Here is a 20,424-nt window from a genome sequence, read left to right on the forward strand (position 1 = left end):
AAATACAGTCTAAACACAGAAAATTAAGTTCTCCAGGACAAAGTGATACCTCTTAGAAAGTAAAGCATGACAAGGACCCATGGCAGAAGTTGCTGTCCAAAATTTTTCCTAGATTTGATGGTTGAAGCCAACATTCATTAACCTAAATGTAGAGTGAGGCACTGGGAAGGGGAAAGAAGCAGAAAAATGCCTTCAGCAAAATTCCTGTTCTCCAAGTTGCTGACTGCAATCTCCAGCAAACATAGACCTCGCCTCTGAGGAGCCTCTCAGGAAGACACACATGCATTCAAATGGAGCCAACGCTGAGGAATCACTAAATGGCAGGGTAAAGAAGGAGCTGCAGATAAATCCTGGTGTTCTGGGTGAGGGGAAAGTGTTTGTTAGTTGCTCAGTCATGTCCCACTCTTTGCTACCCCATGGACTGTGGTCTGCTAGGCTCCTCTGTCCATGGGATTCTCTAGGTGAAAATACGGAGTGGATTGCCATTCCCCTTTCCAGGGGATCTTTCCAACCCAGGGGTTAAGCCTCAGTCTCCTGCACTGCAGGCCAATTCTTTTCCGTCTGAGGCACCAGGGAAACCCGATGGGGGACGTGACTCCTAGTAAAACTTCTATTCTGCAAAAAGCTGGTTCGATGACAGGTCAGCTCCTGGAGGTTAAGATTTCAGGTTTCTCATAGCTCTTTTGCCCACTCTGACCCCCCATTCTTTCACCATTTTATTTAGAACCAAGTTCCTAAGAAATGACTTAAATGTTGTAGAGCATTATAGTAGCTACACGGAATCATGGGTGATCCTGGGAAGAAAGATATAAAGGAGTGCTGGAGCAAAAAGCTAGACTTCAGTGGGTTGATATGTCAGTGGAAGTGAGAAAGTGGAGTTTGGGCTTGGAAAATTTTTCTCCAGTATTTGCCTGGGAAGGCAGAAGACACCGCTGAAGAATAGAACCTGGAAATTGCTGTGAAATCAAAGAGGCATTTTTTAAAGCTTCAAAACAAGCACACATTATAAAAACGCTGATGGGCAACCGGTGGAGTGAAGGGAGTTGAATGATATGGGGTGGGAGAGACTATGAATAAAGGAGATGGGAAAGGATGGATTCCAAAAACAGAGTGGAAAGGAGAAAAGAATTGTTGTGGTCTGTCAAGTAAAGGAAATGCTCCCATCTGATCGCCTCTGTTTTTCTCTGTGGAAGAAGGGGGTGAGGTCATTTGCTGAAAATCTTGAGGAGTAATGAAAATGTCTACATGGTGAAGGTAGTAGTTCTGGAAAAGCTACTGGGGATGAGACAGGTGCTAAAGTTGAACGAGCTGAGGGATACGAGCCACCAGTCCAAGAATCAGTTTAAAAGGCAGACTCTTAATGGTGACCAAAAAAAAAAAGAAGGAAAAGAAAGGCAGAGAAGTCAGAGGTTCGAGATTATTAGAGAAGATTTTTAAATGATCTACCTGGAAAATGAAGTGAGAGCTGACTAGAGTAATAAGAAAGATTGCTGGGTGGAATTGACAGTTCAGTTAAAATGGGAGATAATTTATACAGAGTCAGTTTTCACCATTTTGTCATTGTCTCTGCCATTACTCTATGTCAAAGTAGCCCAGAGAAGAGGGAGTGGAGTGTTTTCAGGCTTGGAATTCTACTAGATCATGCAAGAGAAAGGGGAGCAAGGAAGTTGGGAATATTGTAAAAATTTGAAATGATGGGCCATGGATCCAAGCTGGATAGGGAAGAAAATGAAGACCACTTTTAGATATTCATTCATTCATTCATTTTAAACAAGTATTTTTGAACATCTCTTACAAGAAAAGACCTGAGATGGGACTAAGAAAGGCAGAACTCCTGCTTTCATGGACTTCAAAATCCAAAGTGGAGACAAATATTAAATGCTCACACAAGTAATTCAGTTCAGTTCAGTCGCTCAGTCGTGTCCGACTCTGCGACCCTATGAATCACAGCACACCAGGCCTCGCTGTCCATCACCAACTCCCGGAGTTCACTCAGACTCGCGTCCATTGAGTTCATGATGCCATCCAGCCATCTCATCCTCAGTCGTCCCCTGCTCCTCCTGCCCCCAATCCCTCCCAGCATCAAAGCCTTTTCCAATGAGTCAACTCTTTGCATGAGGTTGCCAAAGTACTGGAGTTTCAGCTTCAGCATCATTCCTTCCAAAGAAATCCCAGGGTTGATCTCCTTCAGAATGGACTGGATGGATCCCCTTGCAGTCCAAGGGACTCTCCAGAGTCTTCTCCAACACCACAGTTCAAAAGCATCAGTTCTTTGGCTCTCAGCCTTCTCCACAGTCCAACTCTCACATCCATACATGACTACTGGAAAAACCGTAGCCTTGACTAGACAGACCTTAGTCGGCAAAGTAATGTCTCTGCTTTTGAATATGCTATCTAGGTTGGTCATAACTTTTCTTCCAAGGAGTAAGCGTCTTTTAATTTCATGGCTACAATCACCATCTGCAGTGATTTTGGAGCCACCCTAAATAAAGTCAGCCACTGTTTCCACTGTTTCCCCATCTATTTCCCATGGAGTGATGGGACCAGATGCCATGATCTTCGTTTTCTGAATGTTGAGCTTTAAGCCAACTTTTTCACTCTCCTCTTTCACTTTCATCAAGAGGCTTTTTAGTTCCTCTTCACTTTCTGCCATAAAGGTAGTGTCATCTGCATATCTGAGGTTATTGATATTTCTCCCAGCAATCTTGATTCCAGCTTTTGTTTCTTCCAGTCCAGCGTTTCTCATGATGTACTCTGCATCTAAGTTAAATAAGCAGGGTGACAATATACAGCCTTGACGTACTCCTTTTCCTATTTGGAACAAGTCTGTTGTTCCATGTCCAGTTCTAACTGTTGCTTCCTGGCATGCATACAGATTTCTCAAGAGGCAGGTCAGGTGGTCTGGTATTCCCATGTCTTTCAGAATTTACCACAGATTATTGAGATCCACACAGCCAAAGGCTTTGGCATAGTCAATAAAGCAGAAATAGATGTTTTTCTGGAACTCTCTTGCTTTTGCCATGATCCAGCGGATGTTGGCAATTTGATCTCTGGGGTCCTCTGCCTTTTTGAAAACCAGCTTGAACATCAGGAAGTTCACGGTTCACATATTGCTGAAGCCTGGCTTGGAGAATTTTGAGCATTACGTCACTAGCGTGTGAGATGAGTGCAATTGTGCAGTAGTTTGAGCATTCTTTGGCATTGCCTTTCTTTGGGATTGGAATGAAAACTGACATTTTCCAGTCCTGTGGCCACTGCTGAGTTTTCCAAATTTGCTGGCATATTGAGTGCAGCACTTTCACAGCATCATCTTTCAGGATTTGAAATAGCTCCGCTGGAATGCCATCACCTCCACTAGCTTTGTTCATAGTGATGCTTTCTAAGGCCCACTTGACTTCACATTCCAGGATGTCTGGCTCTAGGTAAGTGATCACACCATCGTGATTATCCGGGTCGTGAAGATCTTTTTTGTACAGTTCTTCTGTGTATTCTTGCCACCTCTTCTTAATATCTTCTGCTTCTGTTAGGTCCATACCATTTCTGTCCTTTATTAAGCCCATCTTTGCATGAAATGTTCCCTTGGTATCTCTAATTTTCTTGAAGAGATCTCTAGTCTTTCCCATTCTGTTGTTTTCCTCTATTTCTTTGTGTTGATCGCTGAGGAAGGCTTTCTTATCTCTTCTTGCTATTCTTTGGAACTCTGCATTCAGATGGTTATATCTTTCCTTTTCTCCTTTGCTTTTCACTTCTCTTCTTTTCACAACTATTTGTAAGGCTTCCCCAGACAGCCATTTTGCTTTTTTTGCATTTCTTTTCCATGGGGATGGTCTTGATCCCTGTCTCCTGTACAATGTCACGAACCTCATTCCATAATTCATCAGGCACTCTATCAGATCTAGTCCCTTAAATCTATTTCTCACTTCCATTGTATAATCATCAGGGATTTGATTTAGGTCATACCTGAATGGTCTAGGAGTTTTCCCTGCTTTCTTCAATTTGAGTCTGAATTTGGTAATAAGGAGTTCATGATCTGAGCCACAGTCAGCTCCTGGTCTTGTGTTTGTTGACTGTATAGAGCTTTTCCATCTTTTGCTGCAGAGAATATAATCAATCTGATTTCAGTGTTGACCATCTGGTGATGTCCATATGTAGAGTCTTCTCTTGTGTTGTTGGAAGAGGATATTTGCTATGACCAGTGCATTTTCTTGGCAAAACTCTTTTAGTCTTTGCCCTGCTTCATTCTGCATTCCAAGGTCAAATTTGCCTGTTACTCCACGTGTTTCTTGACTTCTTAGTTTTGCATTCCAGTCCCCTATAATGAACAGGACATGTTTTTTAGGTATTAGTTCTAAAAGGTCTTGTAGGTCTTCATAGAACCGTTCAACTTCAGCTTCTTCAGTGTTACTGGTTGGGGCATAGACTTGGATTACTGTGATATTGATAGGTTTGCCTTGGAAACGAACAGAGATCATTCTGTCATTTTTGAGATTGCATCCAAGTACTGTATTTCGGACTCTTCTGTTGACCATGATGGCTACTCCATTTCTTCTGAGGGATTCCTGCCTGCAGTAGTAGATATAATGCTCATTTGAGTTAAATTCACCCGTTCCAGTCCATTGTAGTTCACTGATTCCTAGAATGTAGACGTTCACCCTTGCCATCTCCTGTTTGGCTACTTCCAATTTGCCTTGATTCATGGACCTGACATTCCAGGTTCCTATGCAATATTGCTCTTTACAGTATTGGACCTTGCTTCTATCACCAGTCACATTCACAGCTGGGTATCGTTTTTGGTTTGGCTCCATCCCTTCATTCTTTCTGGAGTTATTTCTCCACTGATCTCCAGTAGCGTGTTGGGCACCTACCGACCTGGGGAGTTCCTCTTTCAGTATCCTATCATTTTGCCTTTTCATACTGTTCATGGGGTTCTCAAGGCAAGAATACTGAAGTGGTTACACAAGTAATTATTCAACTGCAATTCTGGTAGCACCATTATAAGGACGAAGCAGAAAACAAATGCTGTGGAAACAATTGAGAGAATAGAAGCCACCGAAAGTTGCCCTGAGAAAGTGGAATGTGACATTTACAGTCTAGAGGTGGAGCAATTCCTGAGGATAACAGGGGTCAGAATGTAAAGGGGATGGAGAGGCCACTTGAGTAGAAGTTACCAGGCTACAGCCAGGATGTTGAATAGGACATCATGTAACACTGATGGCAGGTTATTTGTTCAGACTTGTCCTAAATTTACCCAGGATGCTGAAGTGCATCCTGAAGTTACCCAGGCTGACAATAGGATTTACAGTGAAGAGAAAGGCAATGAGCCAGATGAGGAAGGCAGGACAGGTAGGATTGTTTCTGGCAAGGTTTAGGGACAAGAAGTCAAGTCCCTGAGATCATATTGCTTATAAACTGTAAAGGCAGAGCCAGGAATCAGATAAAAAGTTTTTCTGGCTTCAAATCTGAAGCCACTTCCACTTATATTACTCTCTCTCAGCTTTCTGCAGTGAAAGTTGATCAGGGTAAATTTTAAGAAATAGCAAGAAGGTGATGACAGAGGTTTAGGATCAGTGAAGACATCCTGGACTGACTGTAACTAGAGGCTGTGGGTGGTGAGGGATGGATGGATGGTGGAGGATGGGGCGCGGGTGAAGTTGCTCGGCTGCCTTGGCCTACTTTTCAGATTTATAGGAGCCCTCTCTGCCATCTTGGTAGGTAGCTTATTTGTCAAATTTAGGTATTGTCCATGACTTGTGCACGGTAATAGATACAGCCCCAGTAGCAAAAAATAAAATGCTTCCTCCATGGTGTGGGAGTGATTTGGACACAGAGCAGTAAGTTCACTGAAACTCAATAATCTGACCTTAAAAGGCAATACTGGAATCAGTGCCTAAATGTGGAAATAGTGAAGTTTTATAATATGGTACACCATTTGGTATTTGTCCTCTTCTACTGGCTACATTTTTTTTTTCTTCGAGTGGTATCTTAGTTTGCCATTGCTGCCATCACAAAGTACCAGAGGCCTGGTGGCTTAAACGGTACAGATTTGTTTTTTCACAGTTTTGGAGGCGGGAAGTCCGAAGTCATCATGTTTGTAAGATTGTTTCCTTCTTTCCTTGGCATGTAGACAGCTGTCTTGTTATGTCTTCATGTCGTCTTTCTTCTGCGTGTGTCTTTGTCCCAATCTCTCTTTTTAATGAAGACATCGATCTTACTGGTTTAGGACCCACCATAGTGGCCTCACTTTAATTTAATTACCTCTTTAAAGGCTCTATTTTCAAAAACAGTCACATCTGAGGTGCTGGGGGTTATGACTTCAACATATGAATATGGGGCAGGGGGGACACAGGTAACACTTTTTTAATATATAATTTAATCTTTTTTCACTGATGCAAAGGTTTTTAATTAAAATTTGACTTAAATTTCCACTTTCTCTGACGTCCATCAGTGGCTCTTTCACATTAAAGTATTTTAACTTAAAATTTTATGTATTTGTTTTATTTTAAAAGATTGACTATAAATAAGCTGACAACAGTGATGGCCACATGGCAGGACTGCAAGCCTGGGAGGTCAGAGGAAGGTTGACCTTTTATCATACAATTTTTTTTTATGATCTCAATCTTGTTACTATACCTATGTATTACCTAATCAAAAATAAAATAAAATATTTGCATGACATGTACTGTACTACATTGTGCAATCTTTATTTGCAAATATTTATCAAATAAAATGAGCAGAAACACAGTGCACTGTGCCTTTGGGATTAGTATCCACCTGAAAGTCCCCCATCAGTACTAGGAATGGTGTCTGCCTTGGTTTTCCTTGTGTAACTCATTTTGAATAAACTCCCTCTAGATCGCCAACTTCACTAGGCTTGGACAAGGACACTCTTGCTAATTTATCCCCAGGACCTAGCACAAAGTTGGCACTCAGATATATGCTGTGTGAATGAGTGTATTCATGAGTCCAGCAAGTGAAAGCCCCTCCTTTGGAGAAGAAGGACTTCCTAATGCTTTCTTTCTATGGCAAGTAGCAGGGAGGAGAGTGCAGGGGGAGAATTCTGTTTTAAAGAATTTACTAAACTAATTCATGATGATAAAGGGTTTAAGGAGAAATCACTTACTCTTAAACCTTAAGTTTGCTGCCTTCCTTGTTCTTTGGTAAAGGAAAGATTCTGCCTTCTTCCGAGTTCTTTTTAAATAATCTAAATTCTGACGGTCCTGTTGCTACTCTATATTTTGAAAAGACAGATAGTTGTGAAGCAACGGCATGTGCTCTAAAAAGATTTCTTCCACAAATCCGTCCCCCCAGATTCCCCTTTCTGTCTCTCTGTTTAGCTCTAATGCCTACATCCTGCCCCAATACTGCCTCTCACCTTTTGTTGATTTAGGTCTGGGAGTTTTAGAAAAGAACTGTTTTCCCTTGGAGAGCACTATACTGCTTTTAGCTTCTTTCTGAGAGTCTGGAAGAGGGACAGAAAACTTGTCTGTTGCTGTTCTCTCACAGACACGCTGGGAGCTCCTGAAGACGGCCTAGTGCCCACACAAACAGGCCAAGTGGAATTCAGAGTTCAGGTCATGCCTAGTACAAGTTGAAAATAGTACAATTGCACTCTCTGGCTCACACACAGGCGTGAGGGTGGTCTCAGGAAGCAGACCCAGGAAGGCTTGGGGTCATGAGATCTCAGGCCTGCCTTCTGCTTTGGCATTTGCTACTAAGGACATCAACAAATTGTGATTCTGTCACCACACCACAGCTCCCTGCTGTGTCGGGAGACCCCTTCCACACCTACCTCCATTTGGTTTCATCCAAATTGGGAGATCACTATATGCTTATATCACCAAAGATCCACAGAGGCAGCTATTTTTTGCTGAAAACCACCACAGTGTTTCTGTTTTGGAGAATAAACTGTAATGTATCACATACACAGATTTAGCACCGAGGAAAGGGCACAGTGGTGAAAGGTGAATGCCTCCTGCCCTTAGCTGCAAAAGCCAGGGGTTGAAGACAAACTTCCACACTATTGTACTCATCACAGAAGGCTTTACTTCGCTAGGTTTGCCTTCAAGATACACATTTCTCAACAGGAATAACAGAACAGCAAAAGCAAATCCTCCCTGAGCAGTCTTTAAGTGACATTTATAAACACCAAAATTAATATCAGAAGAAGAGGAGTTTAGCACTAAATAAAGGTTAAGTATTGATAACTGACATTCCTACAGCTAATATAATAAAGTTATAAAATGAGTGAAACCACAAGACGACTTGAGGGCAGAAACTAAGGTTTCATCATTTTTTATCATCTTCTAGTGTCTAATATCAGAGAAGGCAATGGCACCCCACTCCAGTACTCTTGCCTGGAAACTCCCATGGACGGAGGAGCCTGTTGGGCTGCAGTCCATGGGGTCGCTGAGAGTTGGACACGACTCACTGACTTCACTTTCACTTTTCACTTTCATGCATTGGAGAAGGAAACGGCAACTCACTCCAGTCTTCTTGCCTGGAGAATCCCAGGGACGGCGGAGCCTGGTGGGCTGCCGTCTATGGGGTCGCACAGAGTCGGACATGACTGAAGCGACTGAGCAGCAGTGTCTAATATGATGCCTGGCCCACAAAGTGACCCTTCTATAAATTTAAACTCAAAAGAAATTATTTTAACTGTATCCTATGTTCAGAGACAGGCAATCTGAGACTCCAAGGAGAATTTCTGGAATAGACGTTAGTCTGGAAGATGCTGGACACTGTGATTGATGGCAGTGGAACTTCAGGCACTGAAGAGTAAAGTCTAAAAGGAATTAGGAAGCTAGCGGGGTGGGAAGGATGCTTAAGGGCAAGGCAGGGAATATGTATACATGTGGCTGACTCACTTTGTTGTACAGCAGAAACTAATGCACCATTGTAAAGCAATTATAGTCCAATAATAAAGATTTTTTTAAAAACTGAAAATAAAATAAAAGGAACCAGGAACATATCATAGTTAGCTCCCATAACATATTTATAATTAAATGGCCAGCTAATATGAATTATATAATTAGAGTGGCCAGTTCTGAGAGGTCTATTGCATTGGATGGCTGAAGGAAATTAAGAAATTCAAGCAGCAGGCAATTTTTAAAAAATACTCTTAAAAATGACAAATATTTATGTTTATTTAGTAGGGATCAACTGAACCTTAATTAATACTAGCACAGGTTCTCTGGGTATTTGGTACAAGTAAAATACATCTCATTAGATTTCTGGAAAAATGATGGTTCATTTAAAAAAATTCATTACTGTAGGTAAAAGGACTTATTTGAGGCTTTGTCTCTTAGAAAACTGTGGAAAATTCTGAAGGAGATGGGAATACCAGACCACCTGACCTGCCTCTTGAGAAACCTATATGCAGGTCAGGAAGCAACAGTTAGAACTGGACATGGAACAACAGACTGGTTCCAAATAGGAAAAGGAGTACTTCAAGGCTGTATATTGTCACCCTGCTTATTTAATTTATATGCAGAGTACATCATGAGAAACTCTGGGCTGGAAGAAGCACAAGTTGGAATCAAGATTGCCAGGAGAAATATAAATAACCTCAGATATGCAGATGACACCACCCTTATGGCAGAAAGTGAAGAGGAACTAAAAAGCCTTTTGATGAAAGTGAAAGAGGAGAGTGAAAAAGTTGGCTTAAAGCTCAACATTCAGAAAACTAAGATCATGGGATCTGGTCCCATCATTTCATGAGAAATAGATGGGGAAACAGTGGAAACAGTGGCTGACTTTATTTTGGGGGGCTCCAAAATCACTGCAGGGTGATTGTAGCCATGAAATTAAAAGATGCTTACTCCTTGGAAGGAATTTTATGACCAACCTAGACAGCATATTAAAAAGCAAAAACATTAGTTTGTCAACAAAGGTCCATCTAGTCGAGGCTATGGTTTTTCCAATAGTCATGTATGGGTGTGAGAGCTGGACTATGAAGAAAGCTGCGTGCTGAAGAATTGATGCTTTTGAACTGCGGTGTTGAAGAAGACTCTTGAGAGTCCCTTGGACTGCAAGGAGATCCAACCAGCCTATCCTAAAGGAAATCAGTCTTGGGTGTTCATTGGTAGGACTGATGTTGAAGCTGAAACTCCAATCCTTTGGCCACCTGATGCAAAGAGCTGACTCATTTGGAAAGACCCTGATGCTGGGAAAGATTGAGGGCAGGAGGAGAAGGGGATGACAGAGGATGAGATGGCTGGATGGCATCACAGACTCAATGGACATGGGTTTGGGTAGACTCTGGCAGTTGGTGATGGATAGGGAGGGCTGGTGTGCTATGTTTCATGGGGTTGCAAAGAGTCGGACACGACTGAGCGACTGAACTGAACTGAACTCTTAGAAATCAGGCATAACTATTAAGAAGAACAGTAGTTCTGGAAAAAATATTCCAATGGGTCACTTCTTAGAAAAAAAGATTAATCATTACTGAAAAAAGGGGGTTATGTTCCAGGATTATGTGTGTTACTGAAAGCAAGAAATATGATGATTGAATTAAAAGGGGAGAAAGGCAAGCAGGTGTTAGGTTGATTCCCAGTGGAAATACTGTTCAAATATTGTACAGGGTTGTTGGAACTGAATTCTGAGGTTCATTTTTGTGGAAATGTTTCTTTCTTACGCCTTTGTCTGATTTATAATATTTTAAAAAGACAGTCATCTAACAAATTTTCCTTTGATCCCTGAATACTCATGTTTGCCTCCATCTTTATTTAACCTGGTCATCAATTATTGCAGTATAAAGAAAATGATGTGGGCCAGCCAGCTTCATGCCCCAGAGCTATCAAACGTGGTTCATAGAATCCACTTTTTCAAGTCTGGCTCTTTGTTTTGGAAAAAAAAAAAAAAAGTCAGTAGGGTGGCTTGAGGGAAAGACATTTCCCCCTCCTAACTGAGGGCTAATGAGCTGTCCGTCTATTACTTAGAATCCTGTTGAGAGATTTGTGTGAACAATTGAGAAAGTTTATCTGATGATTAATCAGTTGTGAAATTTAGCACCAAGTATTTGATTCTTAAGGTGAGGGGATTACTTGGGAATTGTGAGTTTCCATGTGTGGAAAAGGAGACTGTACTCCCTTCACTGTTACCGTGCAAAAATCGACAACCACAACCATATCTCAGTAATAGGAGCATCCTTTTCTCAATGAACGTTTAACACCCCTCTAATTCTTCCTTTCTCTTTCTTACAACTTTTATATATTTCTTTGGCTGCTCCTGTGCATGTGTGTGTGTGTGTAGAGCCTAATGGCCTGAACTTTGGTTAAATGTATACATTAATTTTTACCTGATACACTTCTCTCTTAAAGAGGAGAAGGAGGAGAAGGGGACGACAGAGGATGAGATGGCTGGATGGCATCACTGACTTGACGGAGATGGGTTTGAGCAAGCTTCGGGAGTTTTGGTGACGGAAAGGGAAGCCTGGTGTGCTGCAGTCCATGGGGTCACAAAGAGCTGGACATGACTGAGCAACTGAACTCTCTCTTAAAAACATGTCAGTTCTATTTCAGCACAAAGCAGATGGACCACAGATGTTAGCTTACTCTGGCCCTAATAACAGTGATGGGAAATCCAGGCAAAGACGTGTTGTTTTCACTAATACTGCTCCTTAAATCTCAGACGATAAAGTGTCAGCTAATTACCCCCTGGGTCCCCGGCTTTCACTAGTGCATTCTAAAATACACAAAACCAAAATGAAGGCAGAACACTATTAGCACTCCATAATTCAAGCAAACAAGAGATGTGTTTACTCTGCCTGGCTACTGACCACCTGCCTTCCCGTCCCACAAGGCAGGTATCCATATATAGCATCTCCCTGGTCACAGTCCTGCAGGGAGTGAACCTCTTTCTGGGCCTCACAGTCTGTGAAACTGCAAGAAGCGGGCCCGACAGCATGCCTCTTCTCTTCCTTCAGCTGCTGGTGCTCCTGCCTCTAGGGGAGGCTGTACAGCGCGGCGATGGTGGCCAGAGGCAGAGTTCTGTCTCTCTCATGCTCCTAGAAAGGAATCGCAGAGAGCTCTCCGTGGGCACTCAGGAGGAAGCAGAGGAGAAGCCAGATCTGTTTGTGGCCGTGCCACACCTGATAGGTGCCAGCCCTGCAGAGGAGGGCCAGAGGCAGAGAGAAAAGATGCTGTCCAGGTTTGGGGGATTCTGGAAGAAGCCCGAGAGAGAGCTGCACCCATCCCAGGGCTTGGTCAGTGAGCAGATCTTCCCTAGGACTTGGGGCCTCACTCAGCAAAAGGATAGGATGCCAACGGAGAAATCTCCTCTCCGGGAAGAAGCCAAGAAATTCTGGCACCACTTCATGTTCAGAATGAGTCCAGCTTCTCAGGGGATCATCCTGCCTATCAAAAGCCACGAAGTACATCAGGAGACCTGTAGGACAGTACCCTTCAGCCAGGTATTTGTTCTCGGTGGGGGCGGGAATCCAGATTTTCAGGAGGGAGTGGACAGCTGGGATGGATAAAAAGCAGGGGATAAATGTGCCAGAAGTCTGAGTCTCACCTAATTTCCAGATTTGGTGCCTGGACCTTCATCATGAGATTTGGCAAAGTATGCTCATATTCCCTAAGTTTCTTTCTAACCTTGTAAATGCTGCAAATATGGTGTGATGGTACTGCTAATGTTAGAAATCATTCATATTGATCACACAGAGCTTTTTGTTTGTTTGTTTGGTTTATTTGTTTTTACACTGGTGTGGTTTATCTGGAGAAGTAATTGATTGTACCTCCAGGTACAAAACTGGGAACTTAGAGTGATCACCAGAACTTCCCCTAGCTGCATCTCTACACTCTATTAGACATGGATGAGCAGGTGGGTTCCATCTGCAGATAAGTGGGATACGTTGGACTCCTCCTCAAACATGCATGTATGATGGTCTTAATCCCTGTATTTCACACCCAGCTACTTCATAGGTCTATCAACTATGTCTAGGTTGTTAGGCAGAAGTTGCCAGATTATTTCTAGAATTACCATAGCAAAAATGATTTAATACAACAGATTTTCTCATAAGCTTTCAAAAAGTAATCTTGATGTGAAATCACATTTCCTCCCCTTAGAAATGCCTGTCTCCCAATTCATGTTGTTTGGCTGATTTGTGGTTAGGATGATTGATTCCACACTATTAAGACCAGAGAGCATTCTACTATCTGCTTCCTCCAGTCAGTCTGGCAAAGCCCATGCTCCAAATGTTAGATTAAAATTGAGAAATTGCATCAGGTCCTTAAACACAGAGATACTGAACCAAAAGCAATGCAGGGCAGAGTAAAATTTTACAGTCCAGTAAAGCTACCCAATTAAGCAGGCAGTATTATAAGGTAATTGACTGTGCAAAGCAGTTAAGTATTCTGAAAAGGCAAGGATACACAGCAATGACAAATCAATGATCAAATAATAATGACTGCTTTGTTGGCCCATGTATAATTAGAAAATTGCTCCTAAGAACCGGGCAATCAAATTTCCTTTGAACTCTTATTTTGAATTCTATTGCTAATCAAATTAAGAGTAAGGTGTTTGGCTCATATATTTTGAAGGACACATAAAGCTAGGTGTCTGGGGTTATGGGAGAGGCAGAGATGATGTCACACAACATGATTTAGAGGTGTAGGTGCTGCAAATTTAATAAATTTGAATGTACTATAAACACTGCAAAATAGGACAGAATTAAACTCTTGATGTTCTGATCTATTCTGTGAGCTATTGAACAAATATGTATTGAGAATTTATTATGCACAATGCACTGTGAAGAGTAGAAGGGTAAGACTCATTATTGACAAGAAGCGAACCATTAGAATTTTTCAGACCAGTAACATCAAACTTAGAGTTTGGCATTCAAGTGTAGAGTAAATGTTTCCATATTACCTTAGGTGTTTCCTACAGGTTAATTTATTCATTTACCCAATAAAAGAAATTTAGTTGAGGTAGCTCTATGCTCTTAAGATACCATCACTTGGATATTTAAAATGCATCCAACATTGGAAAGATTTTTAAATTTTAGTCTGTTATCCTCAGGCTTGGGAGGGCCTCCATGCTGGCTCAGATGGTAAAGAATCTGCCTGTAATAGAGGAGAACCGGGTTCACTCCCTGGAATGGGAAGATCTCCTGGAGAAAGGAATGGCAACCCACTCCAGAATTTTGCCTGGAGAATTCCATGGACAGAGGAGACTGGTGGGCTACATGCAGACCATGGGGTTACAGAGTCGGACACGACTGAGCAACTAACATCCTCAGAAGTAATAGTCTGCATCATGTATGTTAAAGAAATGACTTAAGATAATTTAATGGAGATGTGCTTGCCTTTTAGACTATCACCCATGAAGACTGTGAGAAAGTGGTTGTACAGAACAACCTCTGCTTTGGAAAATGCGGGTCCCTTCCTTCTCCTGAAGCTGCGCAGCACCCCCACACATTCTGCTCCCACTGCCTGCCTGCCAAGTTCACCACGAGGCACTTAGAGCTCAACTGCACCGGCCTGGCCATGGTGGTCAAGGTGGTGATGCTGGTGGAGGAATGTCAGTGCATGGTGAAGACAGAGCACCAGCATGGCTACCCCGAACAGGCTGGCTTTCAGGCAGAATTTCATGTCCAAGATCCCTTTATCCCAGGATTTTCAACATAAAAAAAAAAAAGAAAATCTATTTTACTATTATCAGGAAAATTACTGATTACTCAGTCTGAAATGTTAAGTGGGTATATAATATTTTAAGAGAAAGATGGTTTACAAAATAGTTGTGAAAATGAGTTAGAGGTCATGATATTGATTCATCCATTCATCAGTACACATTTGGGATCTAGTCTCGACTCTGCCACTAACTGGGTATAGCATGTTAACGAGCTGCAAAAGCTTTTTCTTCAAGTTTTTCACCTATAAAGGAGGGATGTGAACTAGACGATTACTAGGATCCTTTCTGCTATTATTATTACATGATCTATTTTCTACAAGTTTTGGTAAGAGGCCTCCATCTGAAGATGGAAAAGAAATAAACTAGACCATAAAATGGGTTTCTTTAATAGCTTGTCAAAGCATCAGCAAATATATGTATATATTTATACATATGCATCTGAGCCACAGTCAGTTCCAGGTCTTGTTTTTGCTGATTGTTTACAGCTTCTTCATCTTCAGCTACAAAGAATGTAACCAATTTGATTTTGGTATTGACCATTTGGTGATGTCCATGTGCAAAGTCATCTCTTGTGTTGTTGAAAAGGGGTATTTGCTATGACCAGTGCTATCTCTTGGCAGAATTCAGTTAGCCTTGGGAAAGCTGGAGAAGATTGAGGGCAGAAGGAAAAAAAGGGCATCAGAGGATGAGATGGCTGGATGGTATCACCAATGCCACAGGCATGAACTTGGGCAAACTCCAGCAGATGGTCAGGGACAGGGAGGCTGCAGTCCATGGGGTTGCAAAGAGTTGGATACGACTGGGCGACTGAGCAACATATGTATGCATGTATGTATACATATCTATGTGGTATTTGTAGAGAAGATTCCTGATCCTTGTAGCTGTCTTTGCTCTCAGGCCATGTTTTATTTGACTTTTATCAGATGATTAAGTAGGTCCATAGGTAGAAGGAATTTGGTGTTTGCTTGTCTCACTACTTTTTATACTTCCCATATAAAATCCTTAATGTCAGGTCTCTAGCTTTGAAGAAAGAACACAGATGTTACTTTTAGTGGTTTGCATAGGGATAAGGAACAATCAATTATCGGTAAACAGACTAGTACCTAAATTATGGGGAAGGAAAATATATGATCAATATCAGGTTTAAAGTTTAATCCAGAGATGTTGATGCAAATAACCAAGGAATTCCTATAGATGTGAAATAAACTGCAAATGATTTAAAATTTAAAAAACAATTTACAGGTGAAATCCTTTTCCTCATGCATTTTGGTTTAGGTAGTTTAGTAATGGTTCTGTGTTTGTATGACTGCGTTTGTGCTACTGCATAAAAAAACTCTGTTACAAATTTTATTTTGTAAATGCCACCGTTGCAAACTCTGAAAAGATTCCAAATATTTTAATGTATTAAATTTTCATGTATGATGCATTCTGGGAAATATTATAGCATTCATTTGTCTTATGTTTTGCCCTTATTTGCTTTTCCTCTCCCATAATTTAAAGGCACTATTGGAAGATTATCTAGTAAGAGTATTTCCAAAATGGCTTCATAGGCTAATGACACTGGTCCAGGTGTTTCTTTTAACACTGCAAACCACTTTCTGCTAAGGTCCTTCAATCACTGTCTGTCAGTCATTTCTCCTGTGTGTATTTATTTGTATGAAAAGCGTGCAGAACTGACTTTCCTTAAACATATTTCTTTTTCTAAAATCATTATTTAAAAATTCATCTTAAAAGTGATGTTATTTGAATCCCTTTACTTTCAGTGTACCCAAGAATGTATATCCTGGAATAATAGTTATTTTTCTAAAAAAGAAATTAATGTCTATTTTAATTCTTTTCCTCTTTAGTCACACCATCTAAGCTGGTGTTCTGAAGAAACAAATGCATTTATATTTAGTGTATACTCTACAACACATCAATTCAATAGAATATGTGCTGCAGAGATATACATGCAACATATATAGAATATATTATACCCTTCTGTGGTCAAAGACAACCTAATTGGCCAAGATATGGTCATAAGGATAAAACTGTTAAGCATTAATGATATCCCAGCTGGTCAATATATTTTGATGCCAAAAGCTATAGAGCAGCTGTCTAGTTTACAATTGCCTCACCCTGATTATGTAAACCTATCTCTGCCAATTGACTATCTTTCTCCTCCTCACACACTTGCAAATCCCTTTTATCTATGCTTGCAAATAGACTCTCCAGCCCAAGCCCCAAACAATCAACAGTTTTATTCAAATTCTGCTCTGCCCTTTGTTCATGTGTGAATTCAAGATGAGATAGCTGATGGTTGTAGCAGAGGTCACATTCAAAGAGTAGCAGCATGAAACGCATGAAATTGCCCACATTCAATGATTTTTATTTACAAAAAAGGCATTCTCTAACTGTTTGACATAATACATGGCAGCATAAGAAACAGAGGAAACACAAATATTGAACAATCTATTAAGTGCCAGATACTGTCCTGAGTCTTTTATATAAATTGTATAATTTAAGTCATGTGTAAATGCATAACTAGAACAATGCTAACAAGAATCGGATGAGGTATGTAAATACCCTATTTTGTAGGAGAGGAAAATAAGCCAAAAAATTTTAAGCAACTTGACTAAGATCACGTAAGGCATATTTTCTACTTGTATTAAAATGTTTGCCGATTTGCTGTTTGTCAATTTAGATTTAACTCCTCTAGGTCTCTTGCCTATAGCTCTCAAAGCTAATTTCTTTTTACCTCTGGTCTAGCCCTCATGTTTGAAGGACAGTGATGTTATCTCTTGAAAGAGAAATCATCCCTAGCTTAGGTTCTCAGCCAAGCATTGCCTTGACTTAAGAGGTGGTCATGGCAAGCCCCCTGTCTCAGTTTTGGTCTCATTTTCCTCCTGTATAAATAAGGCTGGTAATAATTACTTCAGAATTACTGTGATGATCAGGTGTAGGTAACAGCACATCAGAGAGCTTTAGATCCTATAAAGCTAGGATAAATTCACTCTTCTCTATTCAGACTTTAAAAAAAAACCAAACTGTTTTGAGACATTTAAAGGACATAGAAAAAGTACAAAAAGCAATACAACAGACCCTCAATTTCCCACTACCAGAATACTTAACATTTCGTTGTCTTGTGCTTCTTGTCTATTTTCTTAAAAGTATGATCCACTTCACATATACGTCTTCTCTAACTACCATGCTGATGTATCCCCCAAGTCCCTGAGCACTCAATACTTACCCCACTCCCAGTCTTGTTTACACTTCCAATACCTTTTATATTTTTGTAAAGGTACATACACATCCATAAATAATGCATACTATTTTTGTGTATATGTTCCTTTACTCAGCAAGTATTTATTTGTCCACCAGTTCTGTGCACGATAGAGCTGTAAGTCTATAGCTGTGTCCACAGCAAGGAAACAAGTCAGATGAGGCCCCTGGTCCTATAGAGTTCATGTTCTAGGGCAGGGAGACAAGCAACTTGAAAATCAATCAATTCATTAATTAATCAACTGAAAAGGAAAAATATCAGATGGTTATAAGTGATAAAAAATAAAATAGACACGTGTGCCGAGGTTAATTATGTTAGACTGAATAACCTGTGAAAGTGTGACAATAAAGCTGAGTTTTTAATTACTACAAACATGATATTCTATATAAATTGCTCCATGGTTACTCCTTTCTCCATACAGGATTCCAGCTTGTTTTTACAACAGTTTTTAAAGGTGTTTTTGCTATACTATTTTATCTCTATTAGGAAGTATGACATTAAGTATTCCCTACAGGGATTGGTTAACTTAGCTTTGATAATTTATTTTTTTGGTGTGTATAGTCTCCTTAACCTGTCAGTTTAAATCTTAATTAAGAACATTATGTGTTCTCTGAATTTTCACTGATAATTTATGCTATACATGACATTATTCTGAGGACCCTCAGATAAGCAAACATAGATAAAACACATTTTCTCCCACCTTGTAGCTTAAAATATAGTAGCAGAGATAATATATGCAAATTATAAAGCAATAATTGTGAGCAAGTCCTGCATATTATATATCTTTGTTAGTCTCCCATTTCTAAAGTTTTATATATTACATGATTTTAATATATTATTAGATATATTTCTTTTTATTTCTTATATAATAGTATTGGCCTTCCCTGGTGGCTCAGAGGTTAAAGCGTCTGCCTCCAATGCGGGAAACCTGGGTTCGATCCCTGGGTCGGGAAGATCCCCTGGAGAAAGAAATGGCAACCCACTCCAGTATTCTTGCCTGGAGGATCCTATGGATGGAGGAGCTTGGTAGGCTACAGTCCACGGGGTCGCAAAGAGTTGGACATGACTGAGTGACTTCACTTTCACTATAATAGTATTATATATTTACATATTTTGAGATTTTTATATATTGCATATATTTAGGAACATACACATATGCCTACAAAGTATAATTTTAATATTTTGTAAGGGATAAAAACTCAATACTTGTAAAGGTAAGTGAATGAATTTTGGGAACTACTCTTGAAAAGGTCTGTGGGGTACATAGGGTGGGGAACTTGGAATGGCAGACAACAAGTCTTAAAAATGTATCTGATAGACTGTGGGGAGTTTTTGAAGATTTCTGAGGAGATTAGATTGTATAGATTTACAAAGTAGATTCAGAGGGCCTCATGACCCCCTGAAATGTGCATAATTGTTGTGGTTATGGATACACTTCAGGGGAGATCATCTAGAATTTTCCCGAGCTTCTACAAGATTTCCATGAGCCAAAAATGTTAACAGTGGAGCCAGTCAGTTGGAATGGGGAGAAAGCATGGAGGCCAGAAGAGCTGGAAGAAAACTTGGAAATCATGTTCACAAACCTCTTCCGAGCAAATCTCGGGAAAGTCAAGTTTCCAGTTCAAGAGCAGAGGAGGAGTTTTAAGTATACATCAGTGGGTCCTCTTCACCTAGCTTAATGTTCACTTTCAGGAGTTGGCAATGGTGAAATGGGTGAGTAATCATACCTTAAGCAAAGGAATGGTCTTTCCTGTAATACGAGTTTTCCAAAGCCAGGCCCTAGTTATCCACCCACGTTTCCGGGAGAGAGCTCAGATTTTCATTTTATTGCCATGCTCCCTCCGTTTTTGTTTCATTCCTCGTCCTTTCCTCCGAAAGAAACAACCAGTGACCCATCTCTGGGTGTGGACTTGGGTTAATGTTTCTCAGGGAAATGGTCACAATTTCCTCTTGTCTACCAGCTAAGGGAGACACGCCTGTTTATGTTCAATATCCCAAGAATAAGAGTTTCCAGTACATGCCTCTTTATGTCACGGTTCCAGTAATCAAGGGAACCTGCATCCTGCCTAAACCCCAGACAAGAAATAGGTAAAAATTTAAATGAATGCACAGATTTTACCTCTTACGGCTGTTCAAATAAAACAGTAAAAGGATGCCTCCATCAAGGGCCCTGGGATCCATTGGATTTAGTGATTTTTGAACATTAAAAAAAATAATGTCCTGGAGCTTCTCAAGGCTATGAGAACACAGGGTGAAACTATCACTGAAGGGGCCTCCTCCATGTGCAGAGATTGAAAAAAGAGGTTTCATGCCCCTCATTCCCCTGTGCTATGGCCGTGGCTGGGCTAAGTCACTTCAGTCGTGTCCAGCTCTGTGCAACCCTATGGACTGTAGCCTGTCAGGCTCCTCTGTCCATGGGATTCTCCAGGCAAGAATACTGGAGTGGGTTACCATGCTCTCCACAAGGGGATCTTCCTGACCCAGGGACTGAACCCATTTCTCTTATGTGTCCTACATTGGCAGGCAAGTCC

At 40.8% G+C, this 20,424-nt stretch overlaps 1 protein-coding gene across 1 annotated transcript; it reads left to right on the plus strand.

Annotated features, from left to right (window-relative positions):
- Positions 1–11,902: 11,902 nt before the first annotated feature.
- Positions 11,903–14,627, plus strand: CER1 (cerberus 1, DAN family BMP antagonist). The gene is made up of 2 exons (XM_068973579.1): positions 11,903–12,409; positions 14,313–14,627. The coding sequence occupies exons 1-2, from the start codon at positions 11,903–11,905 to the stop codon at positions 14,625–14,627; spliced, it is 822 nt and encodes a 273-aa protein (XP_068829680.1).
- The last annotated feature ends 5,797 nt before the right edge of the window (positions 14,628–20,424 follow it).

The sequence above is a fragment of the Capricornis sumatraensis genome, chromosome 6, assembly GCF_032405125.1.
Source record: "Capricornis sumatraensis isolate serow.1 chromosome 6, serow.2, whole genome shotgun sequence".
In the NCBI taxonomy this organism is placed as follows: Eukaryota; Metazoa; Chordata; class Mammalia; order Artiodactyla; family Bovidae; genus Capricornis; species Capricornis sumatraensis.